This window comes from Trichomycterus rosablanca, chromosome 6 (assembly GCF_030014385.1).
Source record: "Trichomycterus rosablanca isolate fTriRos1 chromosome 6, fTriRos1.hap1, whole genome shotgun sequence".
Lineage (NCBI taxonomy): Eukaryota > Metazoa > Chordata > Actinopteri > Siluriformes > Trichomycteridae > Trichomycterus > Trichomycterus rosablanca.
Window position 1 is genome coordinate 27,944,100 of NC_085993.1, and position 23,185 is coordinate 27,967,284.

The window sequence follows — 23,185 nt, forward strand, 5'->3', positions numbered from 1 at the left end:
AGTCTTGATTTGGCGTCCTGTCAATTTCCTCTTGAACTTGTTCATAGAATAGTTCAACGTCCTCCTCCTTGGCATCTGTTGTTGGTGAGTAGACTTGTATGACTGTGACATGGATTGGTGCTCCTTGTAGTCGTATCGAGATGACTCTATCGCTGACTGTGTTGTACTTCAGGACAGTATTGGCCAGTCTTCGATTGAGAATAAAGGCGACGCCATTTCGTCTTTGGTTATCATTTCGAGAATAGTAGACCCAGTGTTCGTTTGACTGGAAATGTCCGAATTGAGTCCACTTTAGTTCACTAATTCCGAGTAAATCAAGTCCTGTTCTGTTCAAGTCCTTGGTTCATGGTTTGTACGTTCCAAGTTCCTAGTCTGATAATATCTCTACAGCTTTTGACCTTCCCTTTGCGGCTTTGATCCTGGCGCATCATAAGCATTGATCCTATTCAAGACGACCATCGGCTCTTCCCCAGTAGCTTGTTGAGTGCCTTCCGACCTAGGGGCACATCTTCCAGCACTATATCACATTCCTTTAGTTGTATGCTCCATCAAGTTTTCTTGGCATAGTACGAAAGTAGTTTGCCAGGCCTTTCTCCCGCGCAGTAATGTGGTACCTGTGAGGAGCCACACTGGATCAGTGTTGTAGCCATTGTCAATACTATTGTCAATAATATTGATAATTTACTTCCATCACGCAACGTCCTGCTGCCGACGTTGGGCTGTACGTTTAGTCTGGCACCTCAGTTGAGACCTATCCACCTTGGTAAACCCTGCTAGCAGAATACACTTAGCTCTGAACATCACCGATGCACACAAGCCCCGCTGGTGTGACAAATCAGTACAGCCATAAACCTACAACCCTAAATAAACTAACCAAACCCTGGTCTACACTATAATACCACAAACAACCCCAAACAAACACCCCAACCCTGGTCTACACCACACTACTATAACAACCCCAAATAAACATTTAAACCCTGATCTACACTACATTACTATAACAACCCTAAATAAACATGTTAAACCCTGATCTACACTATAATACTATAACAATTCTAAATAAACATGTTAAACCCTGATCTACACTACATTACTATAACAACCCTAAATAAACATGTTAAACCCTGATCTACACTACATTACTATAACAACCCTAAATAAACATGTTAAACCCTGATCTACACTACATTACTATAACAACCCTAAATAAACATGTTAAACCCTGATCTACACTACATTACTATAACAACCCTAAATAAACATGTTAAACCCTGATCTACACTACATTACTATAACAGCCCTAAATAAACATGTTAAACCCTGATCTACACTACATTATTATAACAGCCCTAAATAAACATGTTAAACCCTGATCTACACTACATTACTATAACAACCCTAAATAAACATGTTAAACCCTGATCTACACTACATTACTATAACAGCCCTAAATAAACATGTTAAACCCTGATCTACACTACATTATTATAACAGCCCTAAATAAACATGTTAAACCCTGATCTACACTACATTACTATAACAACCCTAAATAAACATGTTAAACCCTGATCTACACTACATTACTATAACAACCCTAAATAAACATGTTAAACCCTGATCTACACTACATTATTATAACAGCCCTAAATAAACATGTTAAACCCTGATCTACACTACATTACTATAACAATTCTAAATAAACATGTTAAACCCTGATCTACACTACATTACTATAACAGCCCTAAATAAACATGTTAAACCCTGATCTACACTACATTATTATAACAGCCCTAAATAAACATGTTAAACCCTGATCTACACTACATTACTATAACAGCCCTAAATAAACATGTTAAACCCTGATCTACACTACATTATTATAACAGCCCTAAATAAACATGTTAAACCCTGATCTACACTACATTACTATAACAATTCTAACATGTTAAACCCTGATCTACACTACATTATTATAACAGCCCTAAATAAACATGTTAAACCCTGATCTACACTACATTACTATAACAACCCTAAATAAACATGTTAAACCCTGATCTACACTACATTACTATAACAACCCTAAATAAACATGTTAAACCCTGATCTACACTACATTACTATAACAGCCCTAAATAAACATGTTAAACCCTGATCTACACTACATTATTATAACAGCCCTAAATAAACATGTTAAACCCTGATCTACACTACATTACTATAACAACCCTAAATAAACATGTTAAACCCTGATCTACACTACATTACTATAACAGCCCTAAATAAACATGTTAAACCCTGATCTACACTACATTACTATAACAGCCCTAAATAAACATGTTAAACCCTGATCTACACTACATTACTATAACAGCCCTAAATAAACATGTTAAACCCTGATCTACACTACATTACTATAACAGCCCTAAATAAACATGTTAAACCCTGATCTACACTACATTACTATAACAGCCCTAAATAAACATGTTAAACCCTGATCTACACTACATTACTATAACAGCCCTAAATAAACATGTTAAACCCTGATCTACACTACATTACTATAACAATTCTAAATAAACATGTTAAACCCTGATCTACACTACATTACTATAACAGCCCTAAATAAACATGTTAAACCCTGATCTACACTACATTATTATAACAACCCTAAATAAACATGTTAAACCCTGATCTAGACTACATTACTATAACAGCCCTAAATAAACATGTTAAACCCTGATCTACACTACATTACTATAACAGCCCTAAATAAACATGTTAAACCCTGATCTACACTACATTACTATAACAGCCCTAAATAAACATGTTAAACCCTGATCTACACTACATTACTATAACAGCCCTAAATAAACATGTTAAACCCTGATCTACACTACATTACTATAACAGCCCTAAATAAACATGTTAAACCCTGATCTACACTACATTACTATAACAGCCCTAAATAAACATGTTAAACCCTGATCTACACTACATTACTATAACAATTCTAAATAAACATGTTAAACCCTGATCTACACTACATTACTATAACAGCCCTAAATAAACATGTTAAACCCTGATCTACACTACATTACTATAACAACCCTAAATAAACATGTTAAACCCTGATCTACATTACATTACTATAACAGCCCTAAATAAACATGTTAAACCCTGATCTACACTACATTACTATAACAGCCCTAAATAAACATGTTAAACCCTGATCTACACTACATTACTATAACAATTCTAAATAAACATGTTAAACCCTGAACTACACTACATTACTATAACAACCCTAAATAAACATGTTAAACCCTGATCTACACTACATTACTATAACAGCCCTAAATAAACATGTTAAACCCTGATCTACACTACATTACTATAACAGCCCTAAATAAACATGTTAAACACTGATCTACACTACATTACTATAACAGCCCTAAATAAACATGTTAAACCCTGATCTACACTACATTACTATAACAATTCTAAATAAACATGTTAAACCCTGATCTACACTACATTACTATAACAGCCCTAAATAAACATGTTAAACCCTGATCTACACTACATTACTATAACAACCCTAAATAAACATGTTAAACCCTGATCTACACTACATTACTATAACAACCCTAAATAAACATGTTAAACCCTGATCTACACTACATTACTATAACAATTCTAAATAAACATGTTAAACCCTGATCTACACTACATTACTATAACAGCCCTAAATAAACATGTTAAACCCTGATCTACACTACATTACTATAACAATTCTAAATAAACATGTTAAACCCTGATCTACACTACATTACTATAACAGCCCTAAATAAACATGTTAAACCCTGATCTACACTACATTACTATAACAATTCTAAATAAACATGTTAAACCCTGATCTACACTACATTACTATAACAGCCCTAAATAAACATGTTAAACCCTGATCTACACTACATTACTATAACAATTCTAAATAAACATGTTAAACCCTGATCTACACTACATTATTATAACAGCCCTAAATAAACATGTTAAACCCTGATCTACACTACATTACTATAACAATTCTAAATAAACATGTTAAACCCTGATCTACACTACATTATTATAACAGCCCTAAATAAACATGTTAAACCCTGATCTACACTACATTACTATAACAATTCTAAATAAACATGTTAAACCCTGATCTACACTACATTACTATAACAGCCCTAAATAAACATGTTAAACCCTGATCTACACTACATTACTATAACAATTCTAAATAAACATGTTAAACCCTGATCTACACTACATTATTATAACAGCCCTAAATAAACATGTTAAACCCTGATCTACACTACATTACTATAACAATTCTAAATAAACATGTTAAACCCTGATCTACACTACATTACTATAACAATTCTAAATAAACATGTTAAACCCTGATCTACACTACATTACTAATAACTGTACACATAATAGACTAAAATTTTCACAAACCTAGCATCACACCATGGGGTAAATAAGTGTGGAATCAGATCAGGTGTGTTGAATTCAAGCCTTGAATTGTTACCAAACACTGATGGAACACTTTTGGCTATATACAAACAAAACTGATCGCCTGGATAGCCAGGCAAAACAAAGATAATTATCCAAATGTGTAAATGATTTAGTGTGAAACACAGAAGTACTAAAATGTTCCTAGGCTTGATACTGGGAGGTTCCTACATTTGATATTTACCATACAGTTAACTTTATGGCTATACAATGACTGATCTGATGCTCTGCCCCCTTGCACCCCTTTTATCAAAAGGGACCACCATATAACCCTCACTGGCCCGGTGATGTTTGGGTGGTGGACGAGTCTCAGCTCAGCAATGACACTAACATGGTATTGACATGGTGTGTTGAGGGCGGCACGGTGGCTAAGTGGGTAGCACTGTCGCCTCACAGCAAGAAGGTCCTGGGTTCTGCATGGGTTTCCTCCGGGTGCTCCGATTTCCTCCCACAGTCCAAAGACATGCAAGTGAGGTGAATTGAAGATACAAAACATGACGTTAAAATACTAATAAATAAACAAACAAACAAACATGGTGTGTTGTACTGGTATGAGAGTATCAGGTATTTTTTAACCTACTGGCCTCTTTATTATAAACACACACCATGTTAGTGCTCTTTGAAGGTGCACAGCTCTTTCCTTTTTATAATCAGAGGATACTGTTGGCTTTATAATTTTGGTTGGAGTTTTATCCTTTTTCCAGCATTGACAACACTGTCCACAACACTACTGCACCTAATACACCAGTTTGACACCAGTACTACCATGTTTTAGGGCGGCTCAGTGGCTAAGTGGGTAGCACTGTCGCCTCACAGCAAGAAGTTCCTGGGTTCGATCCCCAGGTGGGGCGGTCCGGGTCCTTTCTGTGTGGAGTTTGCATGTTCTCCCCGTGTCTGTGTGGGTTTCCTCCGGGAGCTCTGGTTTCCTCCCACAGTCCAAAGACATGCAAGTGAGGTAAACTGGAGATACAGAATTGTCCATAACTGTGTTTGATATAACCTTGTGAACTGACAAACCTTGTGTAATGAGTAACTACCAAGTCTGACATGAATGTAACCAAAGAGTGTAAAACATGACATTAAAATCCTAATAAACAAACAAACAAATCCTGTTTGTACCATGGTAATATCATTGCAGTGCTGAGAATGGTCCAGCATCCAGGACAGTGGGGTCCTATGAGGTGTAATTTGCAAAAGCATTCGGATGTGGTGACAAAGTGTTCCAAACTACAGATTACCTACAGTTGTAATTGTATACTTCCAAAGTTCATCTGTATGATAGTTATAGCTTATAAAAATTATTTAATGTATGTACTAGATAGGTGTATCTTTATATTTATATGATAGTTGTATCTTTATATGCTTTATATGACAAATACTGTGCATACTTTCCCATGTTAAAAAAATACTAAAAGTATTACATATAAAATTTATGAAAATGGTTGAATGTCTAAGCCCATTAAAAAAAACAGAGCTTGTATTAATTTTTCTTTTTCTAAAAGTGAACATCAAGTTTTATAAGCAATTTGAATTTTATTGATTTAATTTATTTACATTTATTCATCTTTAAATAAATAGTGCATAAATAAAAGTGCCTCTAATAAGCAGTCAATTAGTCCCTAACGAGAACACCACATAGAATCTGTTTTCTATCCACTTGGACAGCTAGTTCTCTACTGCACTAAAAGGGTTACAAAGTCACGTCTAAGACTGTATGACCTCAATTATACTGTGATAAATCTAGACATAGAATGTGGACAGCCTTATAAAATAATTCTCTTAGTAACAACTCATTTCACAGGTTTCACATTTTCAAAGATCCCAGAGGAACTACAAAACAAAATAAAACTTTAAGTGTCTACAGCTATTTATAAAGAGAGTATATATTAATTTGATCATTTTTTAATGTTCTTCTTTGATCAAATTGTTCATTTTGACCTGAATGGAACATTTAAAAAAACATGCTCTCCTGACAGGGGATCACGCAAATAAAGCAACCACCAAAAATTCAGTTGAGCTTTTAAGACCATCGCCTGCTAACTCCCCCAATCCTCTATGTCTCCACCCCACCCCCAGCCTTACTCAGCTTAATAACATTTCAGACATTGTTTGTGTTATCTCCAAACTGCTGCAGGGAGCCTGTGAGTTTATATTGGAGCCCAGTGCCGTGAGATTTTGGCATCCAAGTCGCCGAGCTGCCCTGCAGGGATGGCAGGCATACCCACTCTTGCAGAAAGCAAGAGGATTATTTTGGTCTATTTTCGGTCCGCTGGTCACCTTTTTTCTTCGGACCTGTGAGTATAGCTTATAAGCTGGCCATTTATTTCTGAGCCTCTCTGCGAGGTGGCCAGGGGTTTTGTACAGCCTAGTGGGTATTGTGAATTCAAAGAGTACTGTTTTTTTTTTTTTTTTTACTTTTTTTCTTTATAAAATAGAGAAAATTTTGACCTGTTTGTCAAAGGCATTTCTTTAGTGATCCCAATAATACATCTGTGTCATATTAGAAGACCTGTATTATTTATTAAGTGTGAAGTTGTGAGGTTATAAAATCACTGAATAATTGAATCTCTAAAGGAAGTATTGCAACACATAAACAAGAAGCGTAGTAAGGGTACTGTGCAAACAAACACTACTTAATCAACTTTTTGGTTTAGAAAAGTTTTATAACACACAACAAACATGGATTTTTTTTTTCTCCCTTTTTCTCAGATTTTTTCTCCCAATTTTCTCCCCTAATCTATTCGTATCCAATTACCCTGGTTGCGTTACGCTTCACCTCTAACAATACAACCCTCTACTGTACCGACTGCCTCTTTTCACTTGCACGGGGCAAGTTCATATACAGATCAGCCTTGATCAACCACACCTTGATCAGCATTATTCCCCAACTCTGTGAAGGCGCCATTAATCAGTCAGCAGAGGTCGTTATGAGGAACCCTGGTCCGGCTTATCCCACCCATGAACAACAGCCAATCGTTGTTCATGTAGCCGCTCCCAGCCGGATGGCAGAGCTGAAATTCAATACAATGTATTCAATGTAGTTTACCGCTGCGCCACCTGAGTGACAACAAACATGGATTTGATCTGGTCACTTGTCTCTAAAAAACATGCATTAGGTAGGTTGGCTCATCTAATTTGCCTCTAGGTGTGAATAAGTGAGTGAATATGTGAATAAGAGTTGACCTGCAATGGACATGTGCCCTGTCCAGAAAGTAATTCTGGGTGGGGCAGGGATCATCATGACCCTGATCAGGGTTAAATATATAGTGGACATGAGGCCATCATATACTAAAATAATATCAAAATAAATTGGTTAGAGTACCCTGTCTAATGTTTTTTTTTTTTTTAGGGCTGTCAAACGATTAAAAAATTTTATCGCGATTAATCTCAGAATTTCATATAGTTAATCGCGATTAATCGCATTTTTTTTTAAAGGAGGTGGTTTTAATGTTATGGCTGATCGGTGTACATACACTAACATACACAAAAACTCATTCACAATCAACACAGTCTTGTTCCCTGGGTTCTGACAACTCATACTAGCGACTATATTACTTGCATCTTTGCACAATATTGCATTGTTTTTGCACCTTATTCTCACCTTATTCTACCTGCTGCTATATAAACCCTACGCTGCTAACTGGATATCAGAATACGTTTTTATTAGGGCTGTCGAAGTTAACGCGATAATAATAACGCGTTCCAGTGTTGCCAGATTGGGCGGTTATCCGCCAAATTGGGCGGATTTTGTTGGAAAACAATTTAATAGCATTTAAATAACACTTCTGTTTAAAAGAAAATATTCAGTTTTAAGAAGCACCAGCATTGTAGAAGGTTATTAAAAGTAAAGTCAATTTTCAATGCTGATTTGGCTTAATAGTGTTGGTCAGTCTGTATCATATTCTTGAAATGATAAAGTATTGCAAAGGAATATCTTTGAAATTCTTCCTCATAATGTTAAGGTTGCTATATTTTGGTTTTTCACTTGTCAGGGAAAATTAAGAGAGAAAAAAGCTTATTATTATCATGCGTGTGACGTATATAATTTACGTGATCTGCGTATCACGTTACCACTGTGTTGTACGGTCTGAGCTGATATGTGTATCAGGTGACCAGCGGGTAACGGCGTGTTATGTTTAAGTGTGACGCTCCAAGTTGTGGATTAAGCAATAAAGACAACCACATAACTAGTGTCATTTGTATTTCGTGGTTAAGTACAAAACATAACAATGCGGGTCTTCGTGATGTAATTCTACATGGCACTCACTGCCTGTATAGGTAAATTTTTCCTGTATATAATTTGCGTTAACGACACTATTTTTTTTTATCGCGTTAAATTGAGATCGCGTTAATGCGTTATTATCGCGTTAACTTCGACAGCCCTAGTTTTTTTGTTTTTTTTGCATTGTGCCCAGTAGGGCTGGGCGGTTTATCGTGAATATCAATATATTCAATATTACTTTTTACACGATGTTAAAAATGGCTATATTCGATATATCAAGTATGTCTAGGATACACAGGTTACATTTTGAGAACATTTAAAACAGAGCACAAGCGCTGCGCATAACGCTTTTTCCAGCGCATGAGTGGGTGGGTGCATGCGCGCACACACATGCAAACTGAAACATTGAGAAAAGAGTCAGAAACGACTCTTTTTAAACAAATTATTCATTGGAATTGAATCAGGGAGCTGTGCTCTTATCTATGGTAAAGATTCGTTTATTTTGCTCACACAAATAAATCAGTTTATTTGTGAGAGAGATTTATTCGTGGTTCAAGCCTTGAAAAACAGCTGTATAAACCAATCAGAGCTTCCGAATTCAGATTTTGGGCGGAATTTCAATCTCTCTCTCTTGATTGGTTGTAAAGGCATAAGTGACAGTTTAGTGAACGAATTACCAGTTTCAGCTTTTTACCTTATAGGAGGATAAACACAGTTGGAAATGTATTCATATATTCTGGAAATATTCTGGAAACATATAAGGTGGCCTTCAAGAAGAAAGACAACACAACACGTTGGATAAAACAAACAACACACGGATATAAATTTGATTCGCAATTTGAGGAACAGAAGTGCAGCGGTTATGATTTTATGCTGCTGTGTGGTTGATCTGGGTCATGGTGTTTACCGTGCGCTTTCATTTTGCAATGATAGCAAAGCATTATCAAATATTGAACTTTTTCGGGATTTTTTTGATGCTCATTTATTTGAAGTAAATTGACAGCATAAATGTGAGATTCTGTTTGTTTGTTTAATATAAATATTGTCAATATGAATACAAATACAGCCTTATAATAATACAAAATATAAACACTGTAATTCTGTCAGAATTTATCAGAACTACAGTGTTTCGTGTTTTTAAGATAACTTGTAAACCAAATAAGCTAAAATACGGGCAGTGGTCTGCCACTGTACTTTAAGTTTACATTATATCGTATCATATCGTATATCGCCACTTCTCAAAAGCATATTGAGATATGAGTTTTTTTAGTCGTATCACACAGTCCTAGTGCCCAGTGTTTTTTAGATGGACAGGATTCACTATAACCCTGACCAGGATTCAGCTACTTGTGGACATTAGTGACTAAATGAATTAAAGATGTGCATTTCCTGAAGCAAATGTGAATGTGATTGCAGCTCAGCCGTGGTAGAGTACATGGTGCGTTAAATACTTTTGGTGATAGATGTGAATGTGTGAATATATGTATGTACAAATGTATGTATGTATGCAGGGGGTCAAGGGTGCATACTTTTGCTCAAATATGTGACTGTGTGTGTACAAGCATGTATTTGGTGAGGTGTGAGTACTTATGCTCAGATATGTGATAGTGTGTATGCAAATATGTTTTGCTCAGACATGCAATCGTGTGTGTGTGTGTGTGTGTGTGTGTGTGTGTGTGCAAGCAAGTATTTGGCGGTGGTGTGACTACTTTTGCTCAGTTATGGGATTGTGTGGATACAAGTATGCATTTGGTGAGGTGTGAATACATTTGCTCAGACATGTATGTGTGTGTGTGTGTGTGCAAGCATGAATTTGGTGGTGGTGTGAGTACTTTTACTCAATCAAAATCCCATTACACTGTTGGTTAAAAGGGCAAATATCAATATGCTGATAAAACAGTAATGATGCCGTAAGTATTTTAAGCTCCTTCTAAGTACATTAGTGTAGTTATTATAATATAAGCAGAGTTCTACCTTTATATTGGCACAATGCATTATTGTGATTCTGTAAATCATGCCCCGCTGCTGATCTCTAAGGCAGGTGGGCCTGTTACAGGAATATACAGTACACATCATTTTTGTAATAATAAATAAATAAATAGATATTGCTACACATAAATCCACATGTGAAGAGAGTAACATGCAATCAGACTGATACAAAGCAGCTTTTTTCTGTTCATATGAGAACTACATCACTCTTGGTGAGTCTCATATCAGTAGTCTGGATTCTAACTCTATACCACCTGTGTGTAAAGATCTGAAGCTCTGCTCTCAGTTCTAATCAGCAATTGGACATAAATTTAAATTACATTATTTAGCAACATCATAATCAAATAATGACTTATATGTTGGTTGTCTATTAACCAGTTAATAATAAACGTCCTGATCACCACTAAATAAGACATTCCGTTATGTTATTATACTGTCTATGCATGTGTTCCTAATTTGCTAACACAGTCAAGGCTTGTGTACGTATGTCATTAAATGTTGATATTTAATGATTTGGTTGCGTAGAAAGTTCTATAATATCATGACTATAGCTGGTAAGCTTTTGGGTCCATATAAATAGTGATAGTTTGACTGCAGCAAAAAAAAAGTACATTAGAACCATGGTTTATTCTGCTTAGGTCCAGAAGAAAACCTGAAACTGAATTCAAGAAGAAATTTGTCATGGTGGTCTGATGTAATCTAAGAAACACCAAAAACAGGCCAAAAATTAGAAGCAATGAAGCAAGATTTACATTGCCATGGGCTTATAACGGCCTCAGAAGAAAGTTGTGAAAGAGTCAGACAAACTCGCTCACTGTTGCTGTATCTATAGTTTTAACACAAGCTATTTTAGAGAAGCCACAAAAACTCTTTTAAAGCTTTTCTTTCAGTACAAAGGATTATGTTTTGGTTATTCAGTTACAGTTCCATTTATCATTCAAAAAACTACCAAGATAACACCAGTATGTAGTATTTAATGAAATAATCATTTAAAATAACTTGTTTTCACTACTTTCAAAAGGGCAAAGATCAGTCAGAAGAAACCCATCACAGAAGTCAAAAGAAACACATCACAATCAGAGCTCATGTGCAAATGCTTTACTAAGGGACATTCATGTGACCTAAATATAGACTTTGGTCCCTGACCAAAAAAATCTAAACCAATAATCAAGAAGTATGAACAGAGTGCATAGTGGTGCTTTTTAATTATGTTTTGTCTTTTTTTCCAGAGAAAATAAGTAGGAAATCAGTATTTGACCATTTGGTTGACAAGCTCACATTACCTGTATAATAACTGCTGATTATGAGAATAAATCAAGTGGTAGCTAAATAGAGCCATCTTCATTTAAAATAACATTATCAGAAATACATAGAAATCACGATATAAGGATGTTTTGGATCAAATCTGTCAAACATATCTTTGATGGCATTTTTTCAATTACCTTTAAGGAGCATTTATGTTGTGAGAAATAATTTGACCATTATTACTTTGAATGTGGCTGTGGGATCTTGTTTTGTGTTACTTACATATAAGCAAATCATTTATCAATCCAAATCTAATGTGGATCCAAAACAAAGTAGAAGAAGCAACAAAGAAATTAAAGACAGACCTCACAACTAGGGATAAAACTTCATATAGATAGCAAAATTCACTATGATGTACTTATGTTATTTTATCATGGTTACCTTTTTATAGTAATATACTGTCTTCTATAGAAATGTTAGTTGAAATGTTGTAAACTACACCAATCAACCATAACATTAAACCACCTTCTTGTTTCTACACTCAGTGTTCATCTGCTCCACTTACCATATAGAAGCACTTTGTAGTTCTACAATTACTGACTGTTTGTTTCTCTGCATTCTTTGTTAGCCCCCTTTCATGCTGTTCCTTAATGGTCAGGACTCTTCCGGGACCACCACAGAGCAGGTATTATTTAGGTGGTGGATGATTCTCAGCACTGCAGTGACACTGACATGGTGTTGGTGTGTTAGTGTGTGTTGTGCTGGTATGAGTGGATAAGACACAGCAGCGCTGCTGGAGTTTAAAACACCTCACTGTCAATGCTGGACTGAGAATAGTTTACCAACAAAAATATATCCAGCCAACAGCGCCCCATGGGCACTGATGAAGGTCTAGAAGGGTGGTGGTGTGTTAGTGTGTGTTGTACTGGTATGAGTGGATCAGACACAGCAGTGCTGCAGGAGTTTTTAAATACCGTGTCCACTCACTGTCCACTCTATTAGACACTCCTACCTAGTTGGTCCACCTTGTAGATGTAAAGTCAGAGACGATCGCTCATCTATTGCTGCTGTTTAAGTTGGTCATCTTCTAGACCTTCATCAGTGGTCACAGGACGCTGCCCATGGGGCGCTGTTGTCTGGATATATTTTTGTTGGTGGACTATTCTCAGTCCAGCAGTGACAGTGAGGTGTTTAAAACTCCAGCAGCGCTGCTATGTCTTATCCACTCATACCAGCACAACACACACTAACACACCAACACCATGTCAGTGTCACTGCAGTGCTGAGAATCATCCACCACCTAAATAATACCTGCTCTGTGGTGGTCCTGTGGGGGTCCTGACCATTGAAGAACAGGGTGAAAGCAGGCCAAAAAGTATGCAGAAAAACAGATGGACTACAGTCAGTAATTGTAGAACTACAAAGTGCTTCTATATGGTAAGTGGAGCTGATAAAATGAACAGTGAGTGTAGAAACAAGGAGTTTTAATGTTATGGTTGATCGGTGTAAATACATGAAGAGTAGTATACCAATATCTTTGGGGTGTTTTAGACACATATATTAATGAATGTAATTACACTGAAAAGACCCCAATCTGATTTTGAGAAGGTGGAAAGTTTGCTCACTGTTAATAATGAACAAGATTCATACAACTGGACGTGTAATAACTGTTAATTGCAGCAATCTCTGTGTTTAGTTGGTATCCTGTGCTACACTTCATCCTTTTTCTCACAAGGAAACAAGTGTAACACTTTTATGCTCAGTTGATTTGAAATAAGCAGTTCTATGTTGTGACATGTTCAGCATAGCTCTAATGATTTATAGTTAAAGTCAAATGTTTACAGTATATACACTTGTGAGGTGCATGCATGTCATGGCAGTACTTGAATTTGAATGCTTTTTTAAAGTATTATTTTGATTAAATAATACAAACAAAAACAAAAATCTGCTGGGTCAAAATGTACATACAGCAACTTATTCGTGAGATCATTGATTTGGTGAGACAGTAAATAATTAAGTAAGAAAGAAAGTGCTGTTGTGAAGTTCCACTTTGTGGCAAGGTCTTCTAATTGCATTTAAGTGATTTTATGATTGACTTCAGCTGGTAACTTTTCTGTGCCCATATAAACAGGGCTGCACCCAATAGACTGAGACAAAAGATTTACAAAAGAAAAGTGTAAAATGTTCTGTAAAGGTCCCAGTCATGGATTGTACAGGTCCCAGAAAGAACTCAGAAAGGTCAGTACTGTCACCTGGATCCATTTCTAAGCAACTTCAGGTGGGTGATCAGATGTAATTCAAAAGCCACCAAAACAGGTTTGCCATTAAAAACTGCCAAAACACAGATGACACTGTCCACAGCCACCACTGGCAAAATGAATTTTTTGCTGATAACTAAGATAATCAAAAGCCTTCTGTGGGAGAGTTTTGTGGTCAAACGAAACAAAGTTTTAATTATCTGTCCACATTGACCAAAAGAATGTTTGAGGTAAAAATGTCTATTGAAAAAAGATTTTCTCCAATTCTGTCATGAGTGGTCGAGCATTTATCCAGAGTTGTCGTCTTGATGCCTATCAAGAGCAACTGATCGGGCAGTTGTAGCCTAGCGGTTAAGGAACTGGACTAGTAATCAAAAGGTCACTGGTTCAAGCCCCACCCCTGCCAGGTTGTCACTGTTGAGCCTTTGAGCAAGGCCCTTAACCCTCAATTGCTAAGACAGTATACTGTCACAGTACTGTAAGTTGCTTTGGATAAAAAAGCATCTGCTAAAAAATTTTAATGATCAAAGTTCACACCTCATGTTACTGTTACGACTCTCACATCAACAGCAGCTAAAGAGCACTTTGGTTGGGATTTCTTCCAAAACATATAACTTTGACACTCACTGTAAAAAATTTACGGCAAGATATGGTCAGAGGGCAAAGTCCACCTTGCTAATCGTTGGTGCATTCCACACACTATGTTTTGCTCAAAAAATAAGCTAGAGCACTCCAACTGAAATAAACACTGAACAAATCCTAATACTTGAACTTTCAAGCTGGTGGGTTGTATATCAGCTGCTCAACATGCCATCCAAAAATAGCCAGAATATGTTAAATCAATTGTCAGTGTTTTTAACTTCACAAGGCCGAACTGTTGTAGCCAATGTAGCAGGTCATTGTTTATCCAAGTGCAATAGTAGAATACCAAACATGAATCGCTGAATAAAGACAAACTGAATTAACCTAGAGCTAGTAAATGACAAGCTTATGGGCCTTTAAGCTGTTTAAGTGTCATTTCGGGATAGTTTTTTAAAATGTACTTCGTATAAAGTATTTTAAGATGTTTTTAAAAATCCTCTAACAGGTATTACAATATAATTACTGATATTTGTATGCCATGAAGTGCATCTTACATAATTCTGTAAGAAAAACACTTGAAACACAATACAGTTAAACATTTTCAAATAAAATGATGAAAATATCCCTGATATCAAGGTTCTTGCATTTACAATTTACAACATTAAACAATAAATAACATGACTTTAAGTATCATAGTAGTATTTTGCATAATGGGTAAAAATGGTAAGCTTGACAAATATTTTAAGAATAACACTTCTTCTCCCTTAAAACTGCAAATGATATTTAATTTTTAGCCTTGATTGGCAGTGTTGTTTTTAATTAATAAACCTACTATACAAATTCACAGTATATATTATAAATTGAGAAAGTTGTACATCCAAGTATGGGAAACGTTTGATGACATTAACTTTCTCTAATAAATGAGCTAACAGACTGCCATGTCCAATGCTTAAGTATTTAAAAGCATGCAAAACATGCAAAATATGTATATACTGTATATAATTATCATTAGAAGTAAAATTTTATATGACAATTATTGTGTTGTGTTGCCCTGGAAAACACTTCCACTGATCGTGGAAAACATAATCAAAGCACTTGGGTCTGATTTGGCATTGTCTATTTTGAACTTAATGAGGTTGACAATATTGATCATTGACTATTACTTTGATTAAAGGTTTATATGAGTAGTGACACTTGCCAGCCACCAGACACATCTGCATCTCACCACTGATGTTCCAGATTTTCTAAATTCGCTTGCAAGAAAAGACTTTTGCATAAAGGTGTCCAAATCGAAATGTAAATCCCTACGTAATTATAAGTTACATACTGCAATATTTATTTATATGATATTAAAAATATGAAGACCAGTGGGCTAAGGCGTAAAATGAATGTACCGCGTCACTTGTTCCACAATACATCTACAAGCGAAGTAAGCAATTATTATTATGTAATAACCACATGGAAGTATTATAAACACAATGTTCTAATGAAATGTAGCAAAGTTAAAAACAAATGAGCAACGTCAAAAAAACAAGCAACCCTTTTTGCACACAATATAGTATGCAAAAGTGTAGTCGAGCTTCTTCTCGCAAAATCATAAACACGTTACTATGTCTCTCATAAAAGCTGCACAGATGTGTTGTTAGATGGGTGGATGCATTAATATATGTATGCATGGATAAACAGACAGACGCATGAATGGACGGATGGATCACTCACCGCTCAGCTCGGCGCTCCCAGTGCTGGGCTCCGTATCTGCCTTGCGCGCGCAGTGGCCGAGGCCGCGCACCAGCTGTTGCAGCGGCAGCTCCGAGTCCGGATCGGGGTAGCAGCGCAGGCCGCTGGCGCAGCGCGGAGTGTAGACTCCGCACGGCTCTCCGGCTCTGCGTGCGCACACAGGGCAACAGCCGCAGCCCGGCTCCCGCACGATTTCTGTGCAGCTGTCGGCTGTGAGAGCGGGACACGCAGCCTGGCGCTCAGCGCTGCAGCTCGGGCAGCGGAACACCAGCTCGGCTCGCCCGACACCCGCTAACGCCAGCAGCACCAGCAACAGCTCCATTAACACACGCGGCATGGTCCGCAGAATCCTGCACGACTCGTCGGTCCGCTTCAGGTGAGCAGAAGTGCTGTTAGTGAGGCGCTGGCGGACAGGTGGAGTGCGACAACCCCAAGCTCCGCGCGCTGACCAATCAACGCTAACATGGTTCTGACATCACAACGTCGTGCTGACAGGCGCGCGCGCAGCCGGACAGACACGCGTGCGAGCGACTGTCGGTATTTAAAAGGTTTCTATGGTTATTAGCTCTATTTTTTATTAATTTAAATAGGCTGTGAAGTTAATCTGTACAAAACTTACAACAGTGCTTCAGTAGTGACAGTACAATGGTTTGTGTGTGTGTGTGTGGGGGGGGGGTATTATTCGAAAACGTTTATATCATGTAAAGTATCTGGCTGAAATATGGCTGGACACCTGACACTCAGCACGTTGGACGTCCCATTTCAACACCATGGTCATTATTATAAAGTTACACATTATTGAACTTTCTCTACAAACAAATTAATATTCTCAGCTGTTGGGCGGCACGGTGGCTCAGCGGGTAGCACTGGGTAGCAGTCATCTCACAGCAAGAAGGTCCTGGGTTTGATACCCAGGTGGGTTGCCCGGGTCCTTTCTGTGTGGAGTTTGCATGTTCTCCCCATGTCTTTGTGGGTTTTCTCTGGGAGCTCAGGTTTCCTCCAGTCCAAAGACATGCAAATGAGGTGAATTGGAGATACTAAATTGTCCATGACTGTGTTTGACATTAAACTTGTGAACTGATAAATCTTGTGTTTGTTTGTTTGTTTGTTTATTAGGATTTGAACGTCATGTTTTACACTTTGGTTACATTCATGACGGTTCACAAGGTTATATCTAACACAGACAGGGACAAGTTAGTATCTCCAATTCACCTCACTTGCATGTCTTTGGATTGTGGGAGGAAACTGGAGCACCCAGAGGAAACCCACACAGACACGGCGAGAACATGCAAACTCCACACAGAAAGGACCCGGACCGCCCCACCTGGGGATTGAAGCCAGGACCTTTTTGCTGTGAGGTGACAGTGCTACCCACTTAGCCATCGTGCCGCCCCTAAATATTATATAACGAGTAACTACCATTTCTGTAATTAATGTAACCTAAGTGTGTAAAACATGATGTTGAAATCCTAATAAATAAATGATAATCTCAGTTGCGGTATGTTTATTATTAACTCAGTATTTTTTTTTACTTTTATAACCTACAGAACTTTGTTGCTTTTTGACAAAAATCATGGCCTCACTCCTACCCCAAAGCTTTCAATAAAGTACGATAAACAAAACACATTTATACATGAACACAAATACATATGTGTAATTTGCTTTGTACTTCAGCGCTGCGATGTATTTTCTTGCCAATTTTTTTCACCTGAAAGCTTTAATGTAAACTCCTTATTGTGCATTTTTCTTAAATTTTTCTCCCAATCTAGTTGTATCCAATTATCCGATTGCATTACGCTCCCTCTCTAACAATGCTGATCCCCTCTTCTGATTAAGGACAGCGAGACTAACGCACGCCCCCTCCGACATGTGTGCAGTAGCCAATTGCATCTTTTCACCTGCATGAGGCGAGTTCATATGCAGATCAGCTTTGTGTATGAAGAGCCACACCCTGATCACATTATTCCTCGACTCAATCAGCCAGCAGAGATCATAATTGCATCAGTTATGAGGTCCCCTCAGGCTTCCCACCCTTTATGAACAACAAGCCAATCTTTGTTCATGTAGCCGCACAGCCCAGCCGGATGGCAGAGCTGAGTTTCGTACGACGAGTTCAAAATGTCAGCTCTGGTGTGCTAGCGCGTTTTACCGCTGCGCCACCTGAGAGGCAATACAACTTTTTAACTTAGTGTTTTCATTTACTTAAGTAGATTGTTTGTTTACATATTTCCACTCTCTTTACTGTTAGGTTTTTCTGTGTAGATTTAACTTCCTAACGATTAGAAAGTTTAGATGCATATATAATTAGTATTTTTGGTTTTATTGTAAAGAAATAAGTTAATTTGAATAATTGTTTTTTGTTTTTTTTGTATGAATGTCCTGTAAATTATCTTAACACTTTAGACAGTAAATATTGTAAAACATAAATAAGTAAATGTGTGTTTTGACAAGATAATGCAAGGTATAACGTTTTTGTAGTAAAACTGAGAGTATGAGTAAAATGATTATACAGTTCAGGTTTTGTTTTGGAATATTAATACAACCCCAAATTGTTGGGACAGTATGGAAAATGCAAATATTAAAAAAAACACAGAGTTTCTTACATTTACTTTGACTTTTATTTGATTGCAGACAGGATGAACCTGAGATATTTCATGTTTTGTCTGCTCAACTTCATTTAATCTATTAATAAACTTCCATTCCTGCATTTCAGGCCTGCAACACATTTCAAAAAAAGTTGGGACAGTAAAGCATTTACCACTTTGTAATGTTGCCATTCCTTTTCACCACACTTAAGACGTTTTAGCATCGAGGATACCATTTGATTTAGTGTTTCAGCTTTTATTGTGTCCCATTCTTCCTGCAAACACGTCTTAAGATGTGCAACAGTACAGGGTCATCGCTGTTGCATTTTTTGTTTTAAAATTCTCCACACATTCTCTGTTGGGCACAGGTCAGGACTGCAGGCAGGCCAGCCTTACCCTCTTCTTCCGCAGCCATGCCTTTGTAATGTGTGCAGCATGTGGTTTTGCATTGTCTTGTTGAAAAATGCATGGACATCCCTGGAAAAGATGACGTCTTGAGGCAGCATATGTTGCTCTAAGATCGCACTGTACTTTTCTGCATTAATGCTGCCATCACAGAAATTTAAATGACCTTTGCCAAGGGCACTGACACAGTCCCATACCATGACAGACCCTGGCTTTTGGACTTGTTGCTGATAACAGTCTGGATGGTCCTTTTCGTCTTTGGTCTGGGACACGGCATCCAAAAAAGACCTGGAATGCTGATTTATCTGACCACAATACACGTTTCCACTGTGTGATGGTCCATCCTAGATGCCTCAGAGCCAAGAGAAGTTGACGCCGGTTCTGGACATGGTTAACATAAGGCCTCTTTTTTGCACAGTAAAGTTTTGTATTGTAGTGCTTAACAAAGATTTGCCAAAATAATCCCTTGCCCATGCGGTAATATCAGCTATTGTTGGGTGGCGATTCTTGATGCAGTACCGTCTGAGGGGTCAAAGATCACAGGCGTTCAGCTTAAGCTTGCACCCTTGGCCTTTACGCACTGAGATTCCTCCCGATTTTTCGAATGGTTTAATGATATTATGCACTGTAGAGGGAGAAATATGCAAATCCCTTCTAATCTTTCTTTGAGGTACATTGTTTTTAAACATTTCAATAATTTTCTCACACATTTGTTGACAAACTGGAGATCCTCTGGCCATCTTTGCTCATCAAAGACTCAGCCTTTTCTGGATGCTGCTTTTGTACCAAACCATGATTACAATCACCTGTTGACATCACCTTTTTGAAATCACATCATTATTCAGTTTTTTCACCTCATCACTAGCCCTAAATTGCCCCCGTCCCAACTTTTTTTGGAATGTGTTGCAGGCCTGAAATGCAGGAATGGAGGTATATTAACTAATTAAATGAATTTGGGCCGACAAAACATGAAATGTTGTGGGATCAAACTGTCTGCAATCAAATAAAAGTCAAGGTAAATGTAAGGAACACTGCATTTTTATTTTATTTGCAATTTTTTTATTTGGGGTTGTATTATTTACTTATTAAAAACAGGGGCCAGAAGCTTGAGATGCCATGCTTTCTAATCAAACAAGCCCTAGGTTCTTTTTTGCACCAAACCCATAACTAAAAAGACATATCACTGTTTATCCAAGGGTACAAAAATAACCACCCCACATGAGACATTTTGCCTACAGTTTGTTGTTCAGAAGCTATAAGCAAGGATTGTTTTACCTGCATTACACTATGATTTCATGGCAACTTGCTTTGCTCTGCTTGGCAAGCTGGTGGTCACTGAATAGAAGGGTGACTTTTAAAATGTCAGACCTTGGCGGTGGTGATGATTACAGGGTGTTTATGCTCCACCTCATATATCACTTTTCAAAAAAAGATGACGATACCACACACACCCCTATAACTAGTCTCTGTATATTTAAAGTTTGTATAGCCTTTAATGTAATGGAACCCAAAAAGCCATGACATCTACATTTGATGGAGGGCAGTTTGTATCTAGGACATTGCTTAGTAAACAAGAGTGATGAATTGCACCTTGGCGTCAGTGCCCCGCGGCAAAGCCATGTTGTATATAAGCCACTGTGTGTTCATGAAATGTACTCTTTTTAGTTATTAAGAACCCATTCCATATTCGGATAAACCAAACATTTATAGCACACAGTATTTTACTGAATTCCAAGCCAAGTGAGGTCAGAAATAACAGAGGGTCAATGTAAAGAAATGAAACGATTCCAAAAAGTGTCTAAAAGCCGATAGAAAAAAATACTTTTTTGGCTTTTTTGGCATTTTATAATTATGTGTATACAGACCATATACTAGTGTCCATTGTTGCTTGCTGTTAAAATGTGTTTTCACATTTTTTAACTAATTTAAAAACATTATTTATTGTGGATTCTGACAGTTTGATGTGTCAAGCTTTAAATTACTGTGCTGTAGCAAGTTACATAAGAACATTACACTGATCAGCCATAACATTAAAACCACCTCCTTGTTTCTACACTGTCTATTGTCTACTGTCTACTGTCTGTTTCTACACAGTCTATTTCATCAGCTCCACTTAGCATATAGAAGCACTTTGTAGTTGTACAATTACTGACTGTAGTCCATCTATTTCTCTACATACTTTTTTACCTGTTCTTCAATGGTCAGGACTCCCACAGGACCACCACAGAGCAGGTATTATTTAGGTGGCGGATCATTCTCAGCACTGCAGTGACGATGACATGGTGGTGGTGTGTTAATGTGTGTTGTCTCAGTCCAGCAGGGACAGTGAGGTGTTTAAAAACTCAATCAGCACTGCTGTGTCCACTCATACCAGCACAACACACACTAACACACCAACACCGTGTCAGTGTCACTGCAGTGCTGAGAATGATCCACCACCCAAATATTACCTACTCTGTAGTATTCTACTCTGTAGTGTCCTGACCATTGAAGAACAGCGTGAAAGGGAGCTAACAAAGCATGCAGAGAAACAGATGGACTACAGTTAGTAATTGTAGAACTACAAAGTGCTTCTATATGGTAAGTGGAGCTGATAAAATGGACAATGTGTGTAGAAAAATGTGTGTAATTCCTTGATAGTGATTAAAATTAACAACAGCTGATGACTTCTACGTATATAAGCGGGGCTAGCTTAACTAAATCATTTTAAAAGTACATGGAACAGTGGTCTTCTTGGTCAGGAAGAAAACCCAAACTGTCAAGTTATGCCAAAAATGTCAGGTGGTCAAATGTAATTCAAGAGCCAAGCTTACTTGACTGTGGACAGAGCCACCCGTATTTTAGCGGTTTCTAATTTATATGGCAGTTTTTAGTTATGCTTACATTACCGTATACATGACTTTAAAAACTAATTTGTTTTTTTTTTTACATTGGGTTTCTTCTCTACCTTGGAAATACATTTTTGCTTCATGTCCTTTTCAAAAGTTACAGTCAACTTAGCCTTATTAATGTTCTCCCTGTCTACATTTCATTTAGGTACTTTGGTTTCCTTCCACCTCTCAAACACACAGAGGGGGATTAGCTGCTTTGTAATGAAAGGCTGGACACAAAAGCACAGACATTAGAAACATGATGGTTTATTATAACAAAGCAACACAGGAAACATGGCTACACACAGAATCTAACAACTTCTTGGAACTATGAAACAAAGGAGAATTTAAATAATTAGATTATTAAAAGGAAAACTCAGATAACTGTCAGGATAGTTATACAAAATGGATACAAAGAACATTACATCCACAATGAGAAACACTTGAAACAAGAAGCAGGAATACACAATGAGCAATGGAACTAGACAGGTATTATGAATGCAGTGAACAAGGACATGCTAATGCCTAGTTCACAGTACACGATTTTTGCCATGATTTTTGCTTGCCGACTGGTCGGCGCTAGATTTGCCGGCTGGGGAGCAACTTGGCGTTTGCTTAGCGAGCGAAACTCGTCTCTCAATCGCTATGTGTGAACTACTCTACAACTCGATCCGAGCGGCTCGGCGACCGAAGAGAGATATCTAGCTTGTCAAATATCTGGATCTG

The 23,185-nt window shown here is 37.4% G+C and overlaps 2 protein-coding genes across 2 annotated transcripts in view; one reads left to right on the top strand and one right to left on the bottom strand.

Annotated features, from left to right (window-relative positions):
* Positions 1–16,959, bottom strand: part of igfbp2a (insulin-like growth factor binding protein 2a) — a 44,396-nt gene extending 27,437 nt beyond the window's left edge. The window contains exon 1 of the mRNA XM_062997637.1: positions 16,582–16,959. Coding sequence (XP_062853707.1) covers positions 16,582–16,936 — 355 coding nt within the window. The 5' untranslated portion in view covers positions 16,937–16,959. The remainder of the gene's footprint in view (positions 1–16,581) is intronic.
* Positions 1–23,185, top strand: part of stk11ip (serine/threonine kinase 11 interacting protein) — a 113,446-nt gene that overhangs the window by 28,688 nt on the left and 61,573 nt on the right. The gene's annotated exons all lie outside the window — the stretch shown is intronic.